General features: G+C 51.1%; 1 protein-coding gene across 14 annotated transcripts in view; it reads left to right on the top strand.

The window, feature by feature from the left end:
• The window catches only part of MARK2 (microtubule affinity regulating kinase 2), a 58911-nt gene that overhangs the window by 24958 nt on the left and 11466 nt on the right, over positions 1-22487 (top strand). For 12 of the 14 annotated variants that reach the window (XM_082627065.1, XM_082627055.1, XM_082627062.1 and 9 more), the window contains exons 2-7: positions 18376-18555; positions 18796-18849; positions 21546-21594; positions 21921-21986; positions 22076-22146; positions 22365-22421. In XM_082627065.1, the coding sequence (XP_082483191.1) occupies positions 18376-18555; positions 18796-18849; positions 21546-21594; positions 21921-21986; positions 22076-22146; positions 22365-22421 (477 nt within the window). Of the gene's footprint in view, positions 1-1234; positions 1351-18375; positions 18556-18795; positions 18850-21545; positions 21595-21920; positions 21987-22075; positions 22147-22364; positions 22422-22487 lie in introns of those variants that run through there. The other 2 variants (XM_082627057.1, XM_082627063.1) reach the window with 2 other exon arrangements.

Raw genomic sequence — 22487 nt, 5'->3', positions numbered from 1 at the left:
CAGAAACGATTTGGGTCTGCAAATCAGTTTTACAGTGTGTGTATATATATATATGTATATAGACATTTACCCCAAGTATGGGTACGTATACATATAAATCGTGTGTGTGTGTATGTGTTTAAGGGGAGCTTTGAATATGAAGCCATCACTTCCTGTTCCCAGTGCTGAGGTGACTGTGGATGCCCCCTACATGTGGCAGAGTAAGAGGACTGGTTTCTCTACATGCAGGTGTGGGTGGAGGGTAGGTTGTCCGAGGTTTTCGTCCTGGCAGGTGGGACTGGTTTTAGCTTTGGGGCAGAGCTGGCTGAGGACACTGTGGGGCTTCTTCAGGCCCAGGGACAGGACCGATTTCCCTCTTCTCATGGGGGGAGTGACTCACAGGCCGTTACTGCCACCGGAGGTTCTGCAGGCTTTTCAGAGGCAGCCTGTGGCGGCTGATGGTAGCAGTTGGTGAGAAAGAAGTACTTGGTGACCATTTCTCCTGCCACTCCTGACAGACATTTCTGTCGCTAAATAGCACCTCTCTGTGGCAGCCTTGGGCTCTGCTCTGGCCAAGGAGGAGCATTTCCTCTCCGTGAGAGGGGCCATCTGTGGCTTCTGCTCGACCCTATACAGCACACCAGCGAGAGTCCCCCTTCCCTCCTGCCACTGGCAGTCAGGGGCACAGGTCCTTAAGTGGTGGACCTTAACTTACAGGGTCATAGAAATGACCATGCTCCAAACTGCAGGGCTCAGGGCACAGCCGGCAAAACCAAAGCATGTGAAAACCGACCTGAGGTTAGAGTGTAGACTGTCTGCCTCCAAAAGGTGTAACGGGGACAGTGTCTCACTTGACTGTATGTGGCTGCTGCCTTGCAGACAGCTGGGCTGTCCGCTCTCCTGCCAGGGAGCAAGTTTTGTTCCCATGCTAGTCCGGCTTTTACTGTTTCCCCTCCTGCCTTTCCCCAGAGACCATAAACCTGCCTACCTCCTGTTATGTTCTAGTTCTGATAGGAGTACCATTCAGAGTTCTTGGCAGGAGACCAGCTCACTTCTCTCCGGGTTGGTTTCCCCTCCTTTTCCCAGCGTGTTGGATGTGCATGTTCCCCAGAGTTCTCCATATGCAGCTGTAGTGCCCAGAGATCGGAGCTCTCCTGCAGCGGGAGCCCAGCTGCTTCCCTCCTCGGTTTTAGGGGCAGGGCTTGAAACTAGAGAATCATAATCTCCCTTCCTCCTCCTTCTCCTGCCCCCCTCCTCCCCCCACAATACACCAAGCAAACTGGAGTGACCGGCTCAGGGGCTCAGAGCGGGACTCAGCCCGCCTCACTGCTCTGCACGACAGCAGCGATCTGGAGGAAGATTAATGGACGCGTGAGTATGTGAACCCCGGAGCACGTTACCATCTCAGGCTGGTCCTCGTTGGCAGGTGTGGACTTATTCTGGTGTTAGGGAGACCAGGGCTCCTGAGGGGAGATGATGACCCAGCCAGGTGTGTGTCTGCCTGAGGCCACCCTCCTCTCTAACACGTGGGGAAATGGAAAGCGCTTCTAAATACCCCTGCTCTTCGGAAGAGCTTGGTGGGCGGTTCGGGGAGTTTGTTCTTGGAATCCTTTGCAGCACAATATCCCTTTCTTCCCTAAGCCAGGTTCTTCAGCTCCTAAGCTGGACTTAACTACCTTCACTTCTTGTAGGATGAGTGCATCTCCCTGGCCGGGGTGAGACTGTGGGTGGAAGGTTAGGAAGGGGTAGCTGCTCCTTTGCTAGAAGGGGAGCTTGGAGAGGGAGCACAGGTTGCCAGCAGGTATTTCGCATCCCCCTCTGGCTGGCTGGAGAAGGGTGCCACCCTAGTTCCCGTCTGCCGACCTCTCCAGACAGCCAAGGGAGCACCCAAATGGAAACATCCTCTTTCTGCCGAGGCTTGAGTGCCTGAGGCAGAGACCAGATGGTAGCAGCTCAGGCCTGCTAAGAGGGGAAGATTGGTTATTTAGGGGCTGTGACAAATGGTTTTGCAGAAGAGCAGGGGAGAAAGGATCTAATTTAGCAAAGCCAGGGGCCAATTTCTACAGTAACCCTGTGGAGAGCCCAGACGGCCTGGAACCACAGGGCAACAGGCTCAGGTGCTGACTGCCTTCTCCCTTCCTTCCTGTGACTGGTGGCTAGTGATGTCATTGTGAGGTTAACCCTCTGGTCAGAGAGGATGACCCTGACTCCCTGCTGCCTGAGCCCTTCTGCCCTGGAGCTGTACCTAAATGGCCTCCCAGTTCTGACTTTGTATAGGGCAAGAAATGGTCATAGGAAGTTTTGTTTTGATAGTTTGACTTCTGATTGGGCATTTAGCCATCTGAGAACTGAGTGCTTTCTTTCTTTTTTTAGAAAATAAATTTATTTATTTATTTATTTTTGGCTGCTTTGGGTCTTTGTTGCTGCGCGCAGGCTTTCTCTGGTTGCAGTGAGCAGGGGCTACTCTTCGTTGCGGTGCGTGGGCTTCTCATTGCGGTGGCTTCTCTTATTGCGGAGCACAGGCTCTAGGCGTGTGGGCTTCAGTAGTTGTGGCTCGCGGGCTCTAGAGCGCAGGCTCAGTAGTTGTGGCACACGGGCTTAGTTGCTCTGCGGCATGGGGGATCTTCCTGGACCAGGGTTTGAACCTGTGTCCCCTGCATTGGCAGGAAGATTCTTTTTTTTTTTTTTTTTAATGCACAGATCTTTTTTAACTTTATTTATTTTATTATTTATTTTAGTTTTGGCTGCGTTGGGTCTTTGTTGCTGCACGGGGGCTTTTCTCCAGTTGTGGAAAGCGGGGGCTACTCTTCATTGCGGTGCGAGGGCTTCTCATTGAGGCAGCTTCTCGTTGCAGAGCACGGGCTCTAGGCGTGTGGGCTTCAGTAGTTGTGGCTCGCAGGCTCAGTAGTTGTGGCTCGCGGGCTCTAGAGCGCAGGCTCAGTAGTTGTGGCGCACGGGCTTAGTTGCTCCATGGTATGTGGGATCTTCCCGGACCAGGGCTCGAACCTGTGTCCTGCATTGGCAGGCAGATTCTCAACCACTGCACCACCAGGGAAACCCCTGAGTGCTTTCTTTATGCAAAAGTACCCTGGAAACACCCCTCTTTCTTAAGCCCTATGCCACATATATTTCTTGGTGAGACAGAGAGCCTTTGCTTGAGTATTATTTTAATTTGGGACTCTTAATGGGGCCCTATGTTGCTCATCCTTCTAATCTCCTGGACCCCCTCCAAAAAAACCCAAACCTTTTATACGAAGAACTTTGGAAAAATGGAGCAGTGCCTCAAAGTCACTGGATCGTAAGTGGTATTTGGCTTAGTTAGCTGGTTTGGTGTTTGGTGAGAGATTTCTGCTTTATATTTGAGCAAAAGATCTCTTGGCAGGAGGCCTCTGTGTGGTGTTCCCAGTGCTGGCCCTGTGTACAGGGTTTGCCCCCTTCCCTCCCCTGACAGGTTGTTTTAATCCTCTTGCCCATAAACAAGTGCAGCAGAACATGTCGGGCCAGCTCACATGACCTTGGTTATCTCTTAATGGGGTAGCCAGCATCAGCTTTATTTTTTTAATTATTTTTTAAAATTAATTAATTTATTTATTTTTAGCTGTGCTGGGGCTTCGTTGCTGCTCACAGGCTTTCTCTAGTTGCGACGAGTGGGGGCTACTCTTTGTTGCGGTGTGTGGGCTTCTTATTGTGGTGGCTTCTCTTGTTGCGGAGCACAGGCTCTGGGCGCGTGGGCTTCAGTAGTTGTGGCTCGCGGGCTCTAGAGCGCAGGCTCAGTAGTTGTGGTGCACGGGCTTAGTTGCTCCGCAGCATGTGGGATCTTACCGGACCAGGGCTCAAACGCGTGTCCCCTGCATTGACAGGCGGATTCTTAACCACTGCGCCACCAGTGAAGCCCCAGCATCAGTTTTAGATACCACAGTCACTTGATGTGTTAGAGCTGTCAGGGCAAAAATGTGGAGGTGCCAGGAGGAAGCCTGGATCTGTCAAGAAAGGGAAACAGGAGTGTTTATGATTCCTTAGTGAGGACCAGGTAGGAAAAGTCAGCTCTTGTGGGACAGAAGTGAGAAAAGGACAGCTAGACAGTTTCATTCCTTCTTACCTTTATCATCCCTGAATTCCTACTTCTGGTATCTCATTTATCTTTCTCCTGTATCTCAAATCCTGTCTGCCAGGGCCCATGACATGCAGCTGTTTCAGGAAACTGCCCCTGAGACAGATGCATGCCAGCTTATGGGATACAAAACCCAACACCGAAAATCCCATCTTCCCAAACAGTGATCTTGTTATGTTGTGTGAAAGACAGCTGGTGGTGGGAGCCTGACTGCCACGAAGGCTGCTGAGTCTCCAAGCCAGAGACATTCAGGAGCTGGGAGTGCAGCTAAGTTTTCACCACCACACTCGCCCCCACTACCCTGGCTCTGAGTTTCCCTCGTCTCACTACGGAAGAGGCAGTGCTCTTCAGTACATAACAATCAGGGACTCTAGCCACACTGTGTGAGTGTGTGTGTGTTTCTTAAATACCGGTCACATTTCCCATTGTGACTATTAATTTGCAAAGTTTCCAGTTCCATATACCTAGAAAATCTTGGCAAGATTATTGACATTGTGTGTCTCAGGAGCTGTGGTGTGTACTCTGGATTTTCCTAGGGTTGGATGTGTGTGTTTAAAGTGCTTTTTATCAGGGACAAGTAGAGTGGCCTTTTATGGAAGGGATAGAACAGTTGAGCTGCTGGAGCCCTTTCTGGCTCTGCCAGAAACCCACGTCCAAGTCTGAGCTGTGCAAATAGGTGACCAGAACTTGGTCTTCGACTCTAGCGCTGTCCTAGGCCGGTTTGAAAGATCCACCTCTTTTTGGAGAAGAGAGAATTAGTGGTAAGCAGTAGGTAAAGAAGTTAAAGCCAAAAGCCATATCTGGGCTTCCCTGGTGGCGCAGTGGTTAAGAACCCACCTGCCAATGCAGGGGACACGGGTTTGAGCCCTGGTCCAGGACTATCCCACATGCCTCAGAGCAGGTAAGCCGAGGCGCCACAACTACCGAGCCTGTGCTCTAGAGTCCCTGAGCCACAACTACTGAAGTTCGCGTGCCTAGAGCCCGTGCTCCACAACAAGAGAAGCCACCACAATGAGAAGCCCGTGCACCGCAAGGAAGAGTAGACCCCGCTCGCCGCAACTAGAGAAAGCCCACGCGCAGCAACAGACCCAATGCAACCAAAAATAAATAATAATTAATTAATTTTTAAAAATCATATTAAAAAATATAAAAACTTAAGCAAAAGCCGTATCTTTTTCTAGCAACCTACAGAATAAGTTGGGAAAGTGTATGGAATTATAGTAATAATAGCTAGCATGTCATGAGCATTTAATATATGCCAGGCATTGTTCTAAGTGTTTTGGATGGTGTTGGATAATTTCTGACTTTACCCCTTTGTTTTCTCGTGATAGAAACCCCTTTATGACTATGGGGTCTTTGTCCTTGTACTCAGTGTTTGCATGGACTAGATAGAACAACAGGATGGGTAGCAGTGACCTCCTGCTACGCAGCCAGATTCTTCTGACCGGAGGTATCCTGGGTGGGTTTTTTTCTCTCCATCTTCCGGTCTTTATTTAAGCCACCATGCCTGCTGGCAATTAGAGCTGCCCTTCAGGATTTGTTGGGGAGGATCTGTATTCCTTTTGCAGGCATCCTTTCTTCCCTGCTCTCTCTGAGTGAATTCGGAGGTGGAGAGCTAGAAACTTGGCTGCTTGCCTCCTTCAAAACAACCAGCATTCTCTTGTCTGCAGTCTGTGTAATAAATAGTGCATCTAACAATGCCCCAAAGTGGCCCCCTTCCTCCCCAGCACCACCGGTCAGTTGGTGGATCTAGTTCCTGAGGGCTTCCATCAGCACATGAGTTAATCTGTACCAAAGGGCCCTGCTCCCGTGTTCAAATCACAGACGTTAGAAAGCTCAGAACCTCCAGCAATGAAGTCTGAACCCACATCTCCCCGTTGCCTTAGCCAGGGCTGAACTGGCCTTTTCTGGACCACTCCTTTCTCTTAGAAACCAGTACAGTCAGACTCTCTTCCTTGGACTGTGTCTCTGAGAAGATGAATTAACTATAAAAGTGTTTTTTAAGAAGGCACTTATAATGGAAAATAGCTGTTATCTCATTTACCATATTCTCTGCTCCTAAGTCATGCACACAAACAGCTAGGGAGGAGAACTGTCGTTGCTACCAGAAAACGAACAGTGTTTGGCTTCAGGGGCAACCTAAGCCTCAAGTCAAGCTGCCATCTACTCAGTCCCAGTGAGAAACTTGTGCGTTCCAATCTTCTCCACCCGGCTTCTGACAAATGAGCCCTCCTCTGTTTATCCGACAAGCTAGCCAAGGCACCTGCCCAGGTCATGGCCACTTAGTAACAGGATTCAGCAGTCTCTGCCCTTGGCCGAGGGTTGAGACTGCAGTGGTAGCGGTGGGCCCAGTGAGGTAGAAAGGAGGTACCCAGCAGGGAAGACAGTTCTAAAGAGTGTTTCCCCTGATATGTCAGGGGACTGTCCCAGGCTCCCTTCTCTCTGGAAGTTCTACTTGGTCTTCCTTTAATTAGCCCTTCTCTCCTGTAAGGCAGTATCCATTCAGAATTCCTTTCCTCCAGCCTTATTCTTCATCTCCACCTAGGTTCATATCTCCTTAGGCCCTCCCTCCTACCCAGCCACCCCCAGATGCTCAAGTCCTTTTATTTCATGCCCTTTTATTTCAAGTTTGAAGGTTAAGAAACCCCAGTTTCTACGGCCCATGCTCCTTGGAGAGCAAAGATACGTTCCTAGGTCCCATGTTGGAACACTGAATTCATTTTCCTATTCTGAACTCTGGTTTAAGTGTTAAGTATGGTTAATACACTACTTCAGTTACAGTGGTGGGCCCTGATGGGGTGGGCTGGCCTGAGAACGCAGCCATCATTTGTAACATGTCTCTATGGAAAAATAGTTCCTTCTCAGAACAGAACTTTTGGTAAGTTGGGGATTTCTTTTTTTTTTTTCTTTTTTCTTTTTTTTTTGTCTTTTGCCTGTTTTGTTTTTTTAAAGATTTTTTATGTATTTATTTATTTATTTTTGGCTGCATTGGGTCTTAGTTGCGGCTCACGGGATCTTTGTTGAGGCATGCTGGATCTTTTGTTGCAGAGTGCGGGCTCTTCCTTGCGGTGCACGGGCTTCGCTCTAGTTGTGGTGCATGGACTCCAGGGCGCCTGGGCTCATAGTTATGGTGCGCGGGTTCCAGAGCGCGTGGCCTCTGTAGTTTGCAGCACGCAGGCTGTCTAGTTGAAGTGTGCGAGCTCAGTAGTTGTGGTGCGTGCGGGCTTAGTTGCCCCATGGCATGTGGGATCTTAGTTCCCTGACCAGGGATCGAACCTGTGTCCCCTGCATTGTAAGGTAGATTCTTTGCCACTGGACCACCAGGGAAGTCCCAAGTTGGGGATTTCTTGACTAATATGCTGCAGCAGATTTGCATGTGCCTTGTGGGAGCATTCTCATTACTTTGTAGTCATAGCACCAGCTATCACAAAAATAAGTTGTCTTTCTAGATGCCAAATGCCAAAGATAAACACGCACACACCACTTCCTACCCAGAAAGTTTGCTAGAGAGCTATGTGCAGCTCCTGTGATTGTTCTAGGAACAGGTGAGACTGAATTCTCAATTTTGACTGATCGACCCATTGTCAGGTAGCACCGGAAACAGGGGTGTCCCTCATTCCACAGCTCATGTGTCCTCACCTGCTTGGGTTTTTAATGATCTGTTGTAGGAGGAAGATAACACCTCTCCCTGTGAGCAGGAACAGCTCAATGGGGGTTTGCTCATGGAAAGAGCAGCCAGTTGGAGTTTGAGTGGTCACGTAAGTGGAAGAGCCACGTTGCAGCCCGGCCAGGTGGAGACAGGTTCTGAGAGTGGTGGTGCCGGCCTTAGGTGGTTTCTATTACTTCTTGTCCTGCTTGAGCTCTGATCTCTGACCATGGTGACTTCTGGGGCAGCAAACTTTATCCCAATCTTTTTTCTGATATTTCCTCCTCCTTCTTCAACTCCCTCTTTTGAAACTGGAGGAGTAGGAAGGTAGTAGTTTTTCCACTTCCAGAGGAAGATGCAGTGGAAAGAGGCACATGTCTTACTCAGCACCTTCCAGTGTAGAGCTGGAACCACATAAGACCCGGAAGGCCTGTTTCCCAGCCTCAGCATAAGAACATTTTAAGGAAACTTCATTGGAAGGCGCAGAGACCAAGGGTTAAATCTGCACCCAGGTAGAAAGGCTGTTGCATAAACGCTGAGAGAGGGGTTTTTTGTTGTTGTTGTTTTTAGATCTCGTGCTTCTTTTTTATTTTGTGTTGGCAAAAACCCCAGGAGAAGATGGGAGATTCTGGGAGGAGGTGATTATGCTGGGTGAGTCACCTGAGCTCCCCAGCTGCCGTTTTTAGTCCCTCTGCTTTTCTGGAACAGGAGGCAGTTTGGGGAGGGTGGCGGCTGGGTGGGAACGCTGTTTGTGCAGTGGACAGAAGGCAGGTGTATATGGGTGAATTTTTTGGCTCTCCAGGGTTGACAGGGCCTTGCAATCAGTACATTGGTTCAAAGGGGAAATACTAGAGCAGCTCTCAGTGTGGCAAACAGTAAGTAAATGTCTCCTAAAGTCACTGTCACTTCCCCAAATCAGTAGCTCCTAGAATGGCTCAAGCTGCATTGCATTGTCACAGCAAGACACAGTAGTTTTGGTAGTAGAGCTGTGGAGGGGTTGAATGTGGGGAGGCAGACCTGTGTGAAGTGGGGGGGCGTGGGGGTCGTTGGGCAGCAGGAAGTTCGAGGACAGGGATCCCCCTCTGTGATGAAAGGAGGGCTTAGGCTTGATTGAGGGGAGCCAGGGATGGGGGTGGGGGCCGCTGGCCCTCAGCTGTGCCTATATTCTGAGCCTGCCTCAGTTCTCCTCGGTGACCACCTTTGCCTCAAGCTTTGTGACAGATGAGAGTTCCAAGGGGCTTGTCACCACCTGAGAGAAAGCTTGTTAGTAGAACTGACGCTCCATGGATGTCATCCATTTTTGGGAGAGAGGATCTCATGACCCACTGCCCACATGGATGTTGTGTGCAGAGTCCACTGATACGGGTTATTGGCGTGTATCCCAGAGACCGTCACGAAGATGCCCCGACATGTTTTCTTATTTATTCATTCATTCACATTTATTCATTCATTACCTTACTGAATACTTCCGCTCTGTGTTATAGACATTGTTGTGAGCCATGAATCAGACAGACCAGGGCCTTCCCTTTATGGTGTAGTCTAGTGGGAGGGACAGACAGTAACCAGCCAACTTCAGAGGGCAGTAAATGCCCTGAAAGAGGGGAAAGGGGTCTTCTGGCCAGAGGTTTTGATCTTCCTTCCTCTGCCCTTGCTTATCTCCTTGGGGGAGGAGGGAGCAACTTTAGGGATGAAGAAGTTTTACCACTTTTATTCTGTAAATATTCCGGAAGTATTGTAACGTGGGGCACTGTTAGGCCCTAAGGGCATACAGCGGTGACCTCTGACTTCTCAGAGCTCAAAGGGGGGTGAAGGCATAGAGGCACAAAGGCAGAAGAGCTGAATGGATACAGAGAGGGTGCGGGGAGAGTCAGAGAAGGGAGAGGTCACTCTCAGCTAAGAAGGGGTCTGGATAACTATTTGAACAAAGGGATTTGGGATAAACAAGGGATAAGAGCGTTTACTTACCTGGATCACTTAAAAAAAGGTATTATATGAGATCTGGAGCCTTTTCGTGTGTGTGGATCTGTGTAGCTCTTCATACCACAGTTCCAGTCCATTCCCTACGCAGCAGCCAGAGTGGTGGAGCTGGGGTCCCACCGCGGGTCTGTCTGACTCCAGAGTGACACCCTTCACTACCACACCACATACAGCCAGACAATGAATGTGCTAAAAACAAACTACTGGGCAAAGAAAAGGAAGTTGGAGGGAGGCCCAGGCACCTCAGCTTCACTGGTTAGTCTCCCATCAGCTCCCCACAGTCCTCTGTAAAGCGAGCCAGACCTTCCTGCTGCAGGCTGCCTTCTGCCTCCCCCAGAGCCCTGGGCTGCTGGCAGGCAGGCTCTCCTGTGATATGGAGGAACTTGTTGGTCTCCATGGTTACGGTAACCCACTGGTAGGGAGGAGCCGAATGGAGTGCGAGGCTGGCAATGTGAGCTTCCCCCAGCCCTTGGCACCATGTGGTACTGGTATGTTGGCCGTTTCTTGGACCTTTTCTGAGAGGAAGGAGTTAAGGAAATGATGAGAAAGGGAAGAGTGGGCACACCTTCCTCCCGCTCTGGGCTGCTCACGGGCAGAGGCGTGGCTGCCTTCTCATTCACCCACTTCTCTTGGCAGGAGTGGTGTTAGGAAGGAGGGTCCTTTTTGTCTGACAGCCCGGCCATGGTAGAAATTTGACTTTCCTCATTCTAGAAGGAATACCAGCTTTGCTACACTGGTACTTGTAGTCAAGTTCTTGGAGATTATAGCTCTTGCCAGGGCTCAGAGAACCCCTGTAGATGGGAAACAAAGGTCCCTACCTGAAAGTGAAGAGAGATCGTAGAAAACATGGTCGGGACCTTACTGCGCACCAGTGACCGTGGTCAGCGCTGGCGTGGATTTTCTCATTTCATCTTCACACTTATCCTGTGAAGTGGGAACAGCTAGTGTCCTCATGTCCCAGGTGAGGAAACTGAGACCTGGAGGTGCCAAGTGATCTTGCTGGTGGTGTTCGGTGAGCTGGTAAGGAGCGAAGGCAGGGCCCCCACTGCCTCCGGCTGCTTCCAGAGCTCTGCTGTGCTATCCTGCCTGCCTAACAAGTAAGCAGAGATACCGTCGTGAGTCTCGTGTATGGTTCCCCTCCTCTCAGTCTCTAGAAGGCAGGAACCAGATCTCTCCGTACTTTGCAACAGGCTCCAGAGGTGGGCGCTCAATGAAAGTTTGCTGAACAGGGCAACAGTAATTGGGGACTGAGATAGAGACCAGGCCCCAGTGAGCAGATTCTCAGGGATAAAGTGGTGTGGAAGCTTGTGAAGCCGTGGTTGCTCAGTAGAATCCACCATTTTTGAAGAGGAGCCCAGCATTTCAAGTGGCTCAGAAGACAGGAGATTTGAGGGGTGCTCCTTGCACCGCAGCTTCCATGCGTGAAGGGGCTGTAGGTGGCTCAGCTCGGACCTCACTCCAGGTCAGTTCTCGCCTGCCGGACTTCCCAGGCAGGCACTGGCTCTGCTGTGGCTGCTTTGAGGCACTCGGGCTCCCTGCATGGCCCAGGCTGCAGTGCTGGTCTCCCAGCCTTGGGGTGAGACTTGCAGCTTAGAGAGCTGGAGGGCAGCGAACCACCTTGCTTTTGGCTTTGCTTCAGTCACAGGCTCTGCTGGCCTCCTTTGTCAGGAAGGCACCTACCCTGGTTGGAAAAAGGGAGCAGCCCTTTGGCAGTTTTACACAAGCCCAGCTCCGCTCTGCGACGGAGTATTAAGGGATGGTGGGGGTTCCCCAGGTGGAGACATCACAGTTCATTCTGGGGCTGGGGGTGTACATCCAGACTCTCCACTGGTCACTGCTTACTGAGCTTTACCAGAGCTCTCCTACCCAGAATGCTCCGCTGGTGTATTGACTCTTGGCAGTTGAGAGTGACAGTTGCTCAGGATCAGAGGATGCAAAGAAGGCTCATGGATGAAATGAAGGCGGAAGGGTTAAAGAACTAGTGATTTGCCGTGTGACGTTTCAGCTCAGTCCCATCCTGTCTCTCCCCAGCCTCTCTGAGGTCACTGCTTGGTACTTGCTCAGTTTGCAAAGCCCCTTACTGCCCACCCCCCCAAATAAGATTGAGGAAACAATCCTCCTGTCACATTGCAAAATCCTGGAGACTGGAAAATGAAGCCATTTGATCCCGCTCTGGCGTCTGAGTGGAGGGGCAAGCCTGAGCCCAGGGTCCAGAATAAAGCCTGACCTCTTCCACTGAGATGAGGGCCCACTTTGGGAAGGAGTGAGAGCAGGGGGTGCTGTGGGACCACCTGGGTAGGCCTTTAAAACAGCCTCTGCCCCCCACTGGCCTTAACCCGGCTGTTGGCCTTCCTGCTGTCCCAGGCACCTTTCCGGAATCTTCACATCTTTCCCCTCTTCCTAGTCTGTGGAGGAAGAGCGAGGGACTCATTCTTCTTTTGGGAGAAGTAAGAGCAGATTAGGCTTCAGAAGCATTGAAGAGGAGCTGGTGAAGGGGACCGTGAGGAACAGCAGAGTGCTGGAGTGGGCACGAAAGCCCTGGGCTCCAGTCCCAGCTCTGCACTGGGAGGCTGACCTTGGGCAAGTCTCTTAACTTCTGCGCTCAAATTTCTCATCTGTAAGATGAAGACGCTCCCTACCCTGTAGGTTTACGGTGTGGAGAACATGGGAAGTACGTGCCAGCAGATGGTAGTACCAGAAATGCCGAATCTGTTGACCAGGGTTCATACATAAGGTGAACACTGAGTAGCATGGTCTCCCAGGTGTCTGTGCTCAGGTGCTGTGAGGTCAGTGGGAGGCTTTGCCCTTCCCTAGAGGGGTTTATGGCCTCCCAGCATGAGATCTTTAAAGAGTTGCCTAGTGGGAAAGACCCTAGCCTCAAGTAGTGGAGTGAATGTGAAGTTGATCTGGCAGCCAGAAGAAAGGCCGAGACCAGAACACAAACGGGGAGGGCTCCAGTTTGCCACAAGGACAGCAGATGCCTAGACGGCAGGGGCTTGGCTGGAGGCAGGTGTGAGGAAATGGCTTCCCCTGCTGCCCCCAGGCCCTCAAGGCCCAAGGAAAGCAGTATTGGGGGGGGGTGATGGAGACTTGGAGGTGGGTGGGAACCTGGAGATAGACTCCCAGAATCAGGGCTGGAACGGATTTAGAGAAGCATTTGGTTTGTTCCCAGCCTTTGGGCAAAATTTAGGATAAAGCATCTCATTCTCTGTCAGTGACAAAGGTTCTTAGTCTAGAACCCATGGACCTAAGGGGCTTCACAGGGTTCATGAATCTCCTGATACTATGTCCAGAATACTATCTGTATAAGTGGAGTGTGCATTTTTCTAAGGTTAAACACTGCTTTTTGTGAAGTAGGAGGTCCATCTGCCACTGTTGGATGGCTGGTTTCTGCTCCCACCCCGCCCCATGGGTGTTTTGCTGGCGCTCTCTGGGTCAGCATGTCTGATTCACACGTACTCCTCCTCCCGCAGATGTGAGCCCCTACCCAGGTCCCACCTGCTGCAGGTGAGATAATGGCTTTATGACAACCTGGGCTGGAGTAAGTCTCCTCCTCACCCTCTCCCAGCTGTTACCCAGCAAAGCACCTTGGGGAGGGTGGGGCAGCCCACTTCCGGAGAGGGGGAGGGGAAGGGAGAAGGAAGTTGATCTAAACCCGCCTCTTTCTCTCTCTGTCTCCCTTCCTTCCCGTTAGCCTCCTGCCCCTTTCCTCCCACCTTTCTCCTGGGTAGTGTCCGAGGACTGCATGCATTTTCTGGCTACCAGACCCTGGCCCACAAGAAGCCGCAGGGCTTTGTCCCCGTTGCTCTCTTGCCAAGCCTGGGCTCTCTCTACTAGTGGTGGTTTCGGTTGCGACACAGTCCAGGTTCCCAGGCAGGAGCCGCTTGGCCTGGCTGCTTCGCTCCTTTTCACTGACGAGGTGGTGGAAGGTGTCGCCTGCTTCAGCTGAGTAAGGGTGGCTGACGGAGCCAGGAGCCCCCGCCCTGGGCCTGGCTCTTCCCGGCCTCTGTACTTTGCCCTCACTGCCTGACAGATTCTGCCGTGGGCTCTGCTGAATGGAAGTCGCTGGTAGTCCTTGTCCCTTTCTCCAGCCGGGTATGTTTCCCCCCTTTTTTTTTTTGCTGTGGAATTGCCCCCTCCTCTTTCATCCGTCTCACCCCAAACACAGGATCTTTGAAGAGTTGCTAAATGGAGCCAGGCAGCAACTAGCACAGGGAAGTGCTCCTCCTGGGAAGAGGCATTGGCTGAGAAAGGAAGAGGGGGCAAATACCCAGAGAAGACTCTCCCCTTAGGTGGAGTGAGCAGGCCCAGCCCGAGTGAAGGGAACAGGCTGATGGCAGGCAGAGGCCCAGGGAGGGCGCACGAGTGCTACAGTGAGGGGAGACGGATCTGGGGCGGCCACCCAGGGCCGATGCCCAAGGGACACTTTTCCTCCATTCCACAGTGCCCAGGCGCACTCTGCCTCTGGCCAGGGAGTACCTGCCTATCCCCCTTCCCAGCTTGGCCCCCTCCCGGCCCCAGGGAAGTCTCGGGACACTCGAGGCCAAACCTGAGTGCAGAGCCCCAAAGCGTGAGCTTTTCTAGGGGAGAACTGTTGGTCAGGGCCTCCAGCATTAGGGAAGGGGCCCTGCCTACCTGAGTCAGCGCCGGGCCTCTCGGGGTGGAGGCAGTCTTCCGGGCAGACGTGGCAACACGCCTAGGCTGGGTTCTGAGATCCAGGTTGAAGGGCCCATTGGATATAAGACTTTTTTTTTTCATCCTCATGTCCTCCTGCCTTCTCTCCTCTCGGTTGAGGACCTCAAAGCTGTTTAGGCCCTAATTCTGAATCAGGCCTGCTTAGTAACCTGCGTGTTCTGCCATTTGGTTCCAAATACTGCCTCACAGGGTGACCCCTTGTTCTTTCTGAAAGCTGCCTGACAGCCGTGGTGTCTGCTTTCAGCAGACTGGCCTCAGAGCTTTGGGGCCTGCCTATGGTGTGATGTCAGCCAGAGCTTTGAGGATGTCTGGTGTTCCATGTCTTCCTGTGTGCAAGGAGGATGGGGGTGGGGGGCAGAGCATGGCTCTAGCTAGATCCTGCTTAGTTGGCCCAGAAGGGCAGCTAGTCTTCAGCCCCCCACCCTGTTGGTGAGATCTGGGTCCAGGTTACAAGGGCCTAGTCGAGAACCAGGGATGGGACCCTCTCTCCATGATAGCCACCCACACCCCTACCTCCTCTTCAGCCTTCAAAGAAGCTGCCTCTCACGGGGCCTTGGTCCAAGGAACATTTCCTACTAGAGACTTTCTCCTTTCTCTGCTTCCTCACCCTGTCCCACATCCCTGCTGTGGGAAATATCTCACAACATAGCAGAGGCAGAAGGGGGTAAGAGAAGGACTGTGTCCTTTGAGTCCTGAGAGTTGGGTAGTTCGGCCCTGAGAGGGGAATGTGTGACTTTTAGAGCAGGGGATCAAAGAGCACGCACCAGTTCTCTGCTTCTCTGGGTCCCGGACAAGCAGAACCCTCTCTTTGACTGTCCTGGATACCTAGCTTGGAATCAACCCTTCACAGCTGCCCTGTCGAGTCCCCTCCTGTGAAGGCTAAAGGTGCTGGTGTAGGCCAGGTGGCTGATGCTCAGCCGGGACCTCTCCCCAGCCGGGAGGGCCCATACATAGCATCTCTCGGCCTCCAGCTAGCCTGCAGCTGGCTTAGGAGGGCTTGACTTAGATGCAGAAGTCTTGCTGACAATGAGACTTCTGGCTTTGCAAATAGGCTTTGTAGTATTTAGGAACTAAAAATAATGGCATTCACGGTGGTTCTTTTTTGAGCATTGGATAAGGCATTTTTACATATTTTCTGTCACCTAATGAATGTGAAATAGGGACTGCTTTATCACCGCTTTACAGATAAGGAAACTAATGCTAGTAAGTGGGGGAGCCAGGACTGGAACCTCGTTCTGTTGGACAGAGCTCCTCAGCACCCACTAGGCCGTCTCCTGACACCCGTGTGTGGGATCGTCCCACGTGGCACGTCGGTCATCTTTTAGGTGGTTTCCTTCCTGCTTTGTAATAATCTCATCTGCCTCATGAGGATGTTGTGATAATAATAAAGTTAACATGTGCTGAGCAAGTGGCAGATTCGGGACTTGAACCCTGGCGGTTTGTCTCTGCATCTCTACTCTTAAGCACCCCTCTCTGTCCCAGTAGGGAGGAGGGTCGTTGCTGTTCCTTGAAGTTCTGTGTGCAGCTGAGCCTCGGGGTGGGGGGAGGATGCTGTCCTGCTGCACAGCACAGAGCAGCCCCTGGAGCGGGAAACGTTGCGAGGGATGGGCAGAGCAGAGCTCAGGATAGGCAGCAGGGTTCCCAGATTTGGCTTCAGGGAGCAAAGGACCCACAGCCTCAGGTAGACACTAAATTCTCATTGCAAACTTTGAGGACTTGGGGACTGTCAAGACCCTGCTGCCTTTGGCTCATATCCTCAGAAAACAGGAGAGTGACAAGAAATTTAGGAGGTGATTTAGAGGTTGCCAAGGAAACTTTTCACTCATCTTCCTATCTTGGAAGCTGGGGCAGAGGGAAGTGTTTTCCTATTCGTAGCCCCTGAGGGCTGAAAAGCAACAGGTTGGGGAAGCACGCTGCTTGCCAAGGAACCCTGGACAGTTCCTTGGGTGGTAGCAAGTCATTTCTTTTCTCTGTGGTTTTTGAGGGCTTCACTTAGAGCCAGAAAAGGACCGTGAAAGAAAGAATTTTGAGTCACACTTCTCTGGTCACCCTGCTCCCCCAGATTGTTTCCTTGAAGTTTCAAGGCAGCTCTGGATGGTTCTGGGATGAGACTCTGGCAGCACTTTATCCCCATTATGCTGGAGCAATGGCATCAGGTATTCTGGAAGAGGCAAATCAGTGCTCTTGACCAGAGCTAGACCAGACTCTTAACAGTTTGACTGAGATATAATTCACATCCCATACAGTTCACCCATTAAAGTGTACAATTCAGTGGCTTTTAGTAAATTCTCAGAGCTGTGTATCCATCACCACAGTCAACATTTCATTAGAGTATTTTCATTACTGCAGAAAGAAACCTCACAGCCCTTAGTTGTTACCCCTAAGTCCCCTCACCCTCTTCAGCTCTCCTCAGCCCTAGAGTAATCTCTTTCTTGTCTCTATGGATTTACCTACTCTGGACATTTCAAATAAATGTAATCATATAACCTGTGGTCCTTTGTGAACAGCTTTGTTCACTTAGCATAATGCTTTCAAGGTTCATCCATGTTGTAGCATATGTCAGTACTTTTTTTTTTTTAAGTTATTTTCTTTTTTTGGGGGGCGCGCTGCGTTGGGCCTTCGTTGCTGCGCACGGGCTTTCTCTAGTTGCAGTAGGCAGAGGCTACTCTTTGTTGCGGTGTATGGGCTTCTCATTGCGGTGGCTTCTCTTGTTGCGGAGCTCCGGCTTTAGGCGCGCGGGCTTTGGTATTTGCGGCGTGTGGGCTCAGTAATTATGGCTCGCGAGCTCTAGAGCGCAGGCTCAGTAGTTGTGGCGTACGGGCTTAGTTGCTCCGCGGCATGTGGGATCTTCCCGGATCAGGGGTGGAACCCATGTCCCCTAGCACTGGCAGGCGGATTCTTAACCACTGCGCCACCAGGGAAGTCCCTTCTTTTTTTTTTTTTTTTTTTTTTTTTAAGTCCCTTCTTTTTCTTTTTAATTGCCAACGAATATTCCACTATGTGGATGTTTCACAATTTGTATATCCACTTGTCAATTGACAGACATTTGTGTTGTTTCCACTTCTTGGCTATTAGGAATGTGTGATGCTACAAATGTACCTTAATGTGCACGTTGCTCTTGGGTATGTAGCTAGGAGTGGAATTGCTGGATCACATGGAACTCTACATTTAGCCCTCTGAGGACTGTACAGGTCTTCCTGCAGATGTATGTTTTCATCTGGACCGTACCTTTTTTGTGTTAGGTTTATATACCTGTTGGTGCCAGTCGTTGTCATTTCTGCTTCCTCACACCCTTATTTGAGCTATGGGATATCTAAGGAGGGCAGAGGGTGGCCTTGCGCAGACCCTGTCATTCCATTTTTTCATTGCACAAGTATTCATTGAGCATCTACCATAATGCAGTCTGTCTAGGTGCAGGGATGTATCAGTGAATAAATGATACATGCCTGCCTTCATGAGCTTCCATTCTTGCTGGATAGACAACAGATCAATGTAAAGTGATACATAATAAAGAGAAATGTAAAGTGTTGGGTGGCAGTGAGTGCTTTGCAGTAATTCTGATCATGCTCCTGCGACTTGGAGATGTAGCCTTATCAAAGTGTGAACAGGCGACAGGGAGGACGGTAGACGGCGCTCTCCCACATGAGGTGGAGGAACTGTTGGGTTGTTACAGGGGATGTATTGCCAGGCAGTGGAGCCAGTGATGGGACAGCTTAGGTCCTAAGCTCCAGCGCCCACAGGGTGTTGACGCTGGACCTTAGGCTGTGCTCTTTTGGAGCGAAGGTGGGCGCCCTTCCCATCACCTTTTACCCCCCTGCCTTATGATTCTTCCTTTGCGTGCCTACCAGCCTCCTGGAGTCGGCCCCCATACCCCAGCCTCTTGCGTTTTTTGCAGAGAGCTAAGGGCAGTGGTACGGGGAACCGGAAGGGCAGCGTACTCAAAGGTGTACATGTTTCTACCCTGCAGCCCACCTTGGGACACCTCGACTCCAAGCCCAGCAGTAAGTCCAACATGCTGCGGGGCCGCAACTCAGCCACTTCTGCTGACGAGCAGCCCCACATTGGCAACTACCGACTCCTCAAGACCATCGGCAAGGGTAACTTCGCCAAGGTGAAGCTGGCTCGGCACATCCTTACTGGGAAAGAGGTGAGCTCTGGGGTTGGGGACATGGCAGCATCTCCCAACTCTTGATACCCCAGCAGGTAGTAGTGGGACTTCTACCACAGCCGGCCTTTTGTTTATCAGGCAGAAATGAGATCTGAACAGATAGGGGTACTAAGAGGGATAGGGCCAAAAGGAGGCAGAAATATAAAGGAGGAAGTAGATGCGAGTCCTGAGTTTACCCTGGTCAAAGAGGTAATCTTGGGCTTTTTATCTCTTGTTCAGGTAGCTGTGAAGATCATTGACAAGACTCAACTGAATTCCTCCAGCCTCCAGAAAGTAAGCACACAGTACCTCCTGTCCCTTTCTAAACCTCTGTCAGGAGTTAATGATCTGCTGACCCCATTTGGACCTCCTCTTGAACCCCTAATTCAGAATCTCTGGTCGTTTCACTGTTCCCACCATCCCTTTCCATGGCTCTGCTATCTTTAGGGTTTTGGTTGGATCACCTGTGTTGGCTTCTCCTGATTGAGCTTCCTGGCCACAGACACTGGCTCTTTTAGAAGTCTTTCTGCCCCTTTCCTGCCCCTTGGCCTACCTGTCTGACCTACTTCCTGCATCTTGTTTTCTTCTGGCCTGTGACCAGCCCTATGCAAAAACACATGTATATAGCCATTACTAGAAACATATGCAGTTAACTGTAAGATCTGAATGATCCAGGGGAGTGGCTCTAGAAGTACAGGGATAAGAGGAGGCAAAGAACCTGCCCCTGGATTCTGTGCCAGCTACATTTCAGAGAATGGGTATGGAAGGCTGGGGTTTTTCAAAACTAAACTCCAGTTTCAAGCCTCTTACAGTACGTGCAGATTAATGACAGGTCCTCCCAGTTTTCCTTCTCACTTCTAGGCTTCTTTTGACTAACAGTTGCAGAGTCCTTGGCATGTAGTCTTTGCTAGATGAGGTTGAACTTTTCCTTCCCTTCTTGACTTACAGTGGAAAACTGAGGTCTTACTTAGCTGGTCAGGGAACCCTCCAGGTGAGACCACATATGTAGGAGTGAGAAAAGAAGGCTTTCATCTGCAGAAGAGGGACAGCTTACCAGTGCCTGGTTGGTGTAGAACTGGAAACTGTCTGCCCTCTGCCCCCACCCTGGGCTCCGTCAGTTAGGGGAAGGAAGAAATCTCCCGTCGGGCTCCCAAAAAGCTGCCCCTATTCAGGTCAGTCGGATTTCCTCATACTCCAGCTGACCCTGGCTCAGATTTTCTGACCTTGATTAACCTACCTAGTTCCTTGCATCTTCTGGCAGATTGAGTTTTTCTTTTCATGAGCACATTTGTTACTTGAGTTGGGAGAGGGCATAACCTGATGCTAACAGCCAACTACAGTGAGGTTGGGAAGCTTGGGACTAGAGGTTGGGAGCTGTGACTGAGAGAGACACTCAACAGAATTAGTGTGAGCTGAGGTGCCCTGACATGCTGACAGCCAAAACCAAGGTGTTTCCTATTTTTTGTTACCCCTGGGATCCCCTCAAAGTTCTTTGACTCAAAGGAAACATGGCTGTCATCACCAGGGCTTCCCTGCTGCTGGGAGCTTTCCGGAAGGCAGGGAAAGAGGGCTACTCTTGACATGTTGGCTCAGACCCCACAGAGGAGAAGCCAGCTCGGTGTGGGCCATTTGGTCTTCGGAGCAGTTTAGCCTGCCAGAGTCAGCTAGGCCATCTTACTTCCCACCTCTTTTTTCTCCCTGCCTCTTCCTGACTGGCTGGAAGCACCAGCACCAGACAAATGTAGCCATTTTTAAAGCCTTTAAACACACTCCACTGCCAAGGCCAATCTGATTCTGGCCAAATCACTCTGTTTAAATTTGATCCCAGCAATGATCCCTAAAGGACAAACGCTGAAGACGCTGACCTCTTTGGGGTTCTAGACAAGCCCAGAAAACTCCACGCTCTCCTAGGAGAACACCCTTTCCAGGCCCATTATTGCCCCCGAGGTGGCATCCAGGATTTTTTGCCTCTTCATCCAAGATAACTATTGGGCCTGGGAAGAAAGCAAGAAAAACCTGGGCTCTAACAAGAAAAGGGAGCCAAGGTCAGAATCAGTTCTCGAAGATTAGAAAACCTGTCTCATCTTTTCCTTTCCAGCTCACGAAAGCTCTGGGATCTCATTAAAGGAAAAAAAAGGAAGATGTGTTCACTTTTCCCCGTAAACTATAGCCTAAATTAGGTCTCCATACCTCCCCTCTCCTTAACAACAAGCACACAACAGAACACAACTCGTTCAGCTCCTTGTGCAAACGGTGAGGCCTAGAAGTTGCAGAAAACCCCACCTCCAGTTCTCTGGCCCCCGCAGAGGGGATGGAGTTCGTTTCTGTCATCTTTCTTTATGGAAACGTATGGTTTGGAGTCCCTGATTCTGTTTCACAAAGAGAGCGTGAGTGTGTGGAGGTGGATTTGATTAAAATTGGCATCAGCTATATATAGGAGTGGCTTCTTCTGTCACCACCCCGAGGCCCAGGAGAGAAAGGCGTACCCACTAGTGCAGAGCCCTCTGACTTCTGTAAGTCACAAGGTGGCCCCTTCAGAGGGGCCCCTTCAGAGCTCCCCTACCTCTTCACACAGACCAGGCTAGAGTCTGCTTTGTCAGTGACCTGTAGAAGCCGCTCAGGTTCTAAATGTTCCATGTACGTGGGCTCACGCTCCCTCTTTCAGAGGCACGCAGCCAAAACCCGTCTGCTGTTTGGGGGCTGGATTTGGGGAGACAACACCCAAGGGTGCAGGTGGCTCGTCCAGATGCTGCCCCTGAGGGTACAAGTCTTGAGAGCCCAGATTTCCTCGCACTGACCCTTCTTGCTCTCCTTCCCCGCATGTCCTTCTCAGCCACTGGGGACGGGCATGGAGGATCTGGACAGCTACTCTGTTTCTTTTCCCTGCCAGTTTTCTCTTTTGGAAAAAGCATCCTAGCAGTGGCTCTGTTTGGAGGGGACCTGAGGGGAGCAAGCTGAGCAAGCATGACCCCTGGTATTTTATTTTCCAGCTGTTCCGTGAAGTAAGAATAATGAAGGTTTTGAATCATCCCAACATAGGTGAGAACCAGTCATCATTCCTTTCCTCTTTGCCCACAGCAAGGCTCCACTTCCCAGCATGTGGCCCTTCTCCCTGAGGCACATGGCCTTCTGGAGTCTGTAGTTTTCAAGGGTGCCTCTGGGGAGCCCAGCTCAAGATCCAGCTCTGCCTCTGGAGCACAGGGCTGTCCTTAGTGGTGTGGCTGCCTCGAGAGGAACCTGTCTTTGGGAGAGTAGGAATGGGAGAGGAGGAAACTTTGATTCCTAGGATGCCCCTGTACATGTTGGGGCTCGATGTGTGGCCCCTGCTGCTTCTCTGACTCATAGCTTGGCCTTTTCTCTCGTAGTTAAGTTATTTGAAGTGATCGAAACTGAGAAAACTCTCTACCTTGTCATGGAGTACGCTAGTGGAGGTAGGTATGGAATTGCCTCTTCCTGCTGTGTCCCCACCTTCCCCAGCCCCGGCAAGCTCTGATGTAGACCCTGCCCCTGTCACTTGCAGGAGAGGTGTTTGATTACCTAGTGGCTCATGGCAGGATGAAAGAAAAAGAGGCTCGAGCCAAATTCCGCCAGGTGGGTGTGACTGCCTCCATGGAGTGTGGGCCCGACCTCTGCTCTGGGGGGTTTAGCTACAAGGAGGGGCTGCCTGTCTGTAAGCGGCCTCTGGAGGGTCCTTTGGGCTTTGCTTATCTATGTGGCAGCTGCCAACTCGGTCACAGGATCACAGGTCCACCAGCCCCTGTAGCCCACCTTCAGGTGCCCCTGAGCTGACCCCTCTTCCTCCCTTTCAGATAGTGTCTGCTGTGCAGTACTGTCACCAGAAGTTTATTGTTCACAGAGACTTAAAGGTAAGGCGTGCGCTCATCCCCAGTGTCTTTGAGTCAGGGCTGGGTCGTCCACCCTCTGTTAGCTGT

Source organism: Mesoplodon mirus, assembly GCF_964341445.2.
Source record: "Mesoplodon mirus genome assembly, chromosome: 7".
In the NCBI taxonomy this organism is placed as follows: Eukaryota; Metazoa; Chordata; class Mammalia; order Artiodactyla; family Ziphiidae; genus Mesoplodon; species Mesoplodon mirus.
This window is presented reverse-complemented; position numbering and strand designations above follow the sequence as displayed.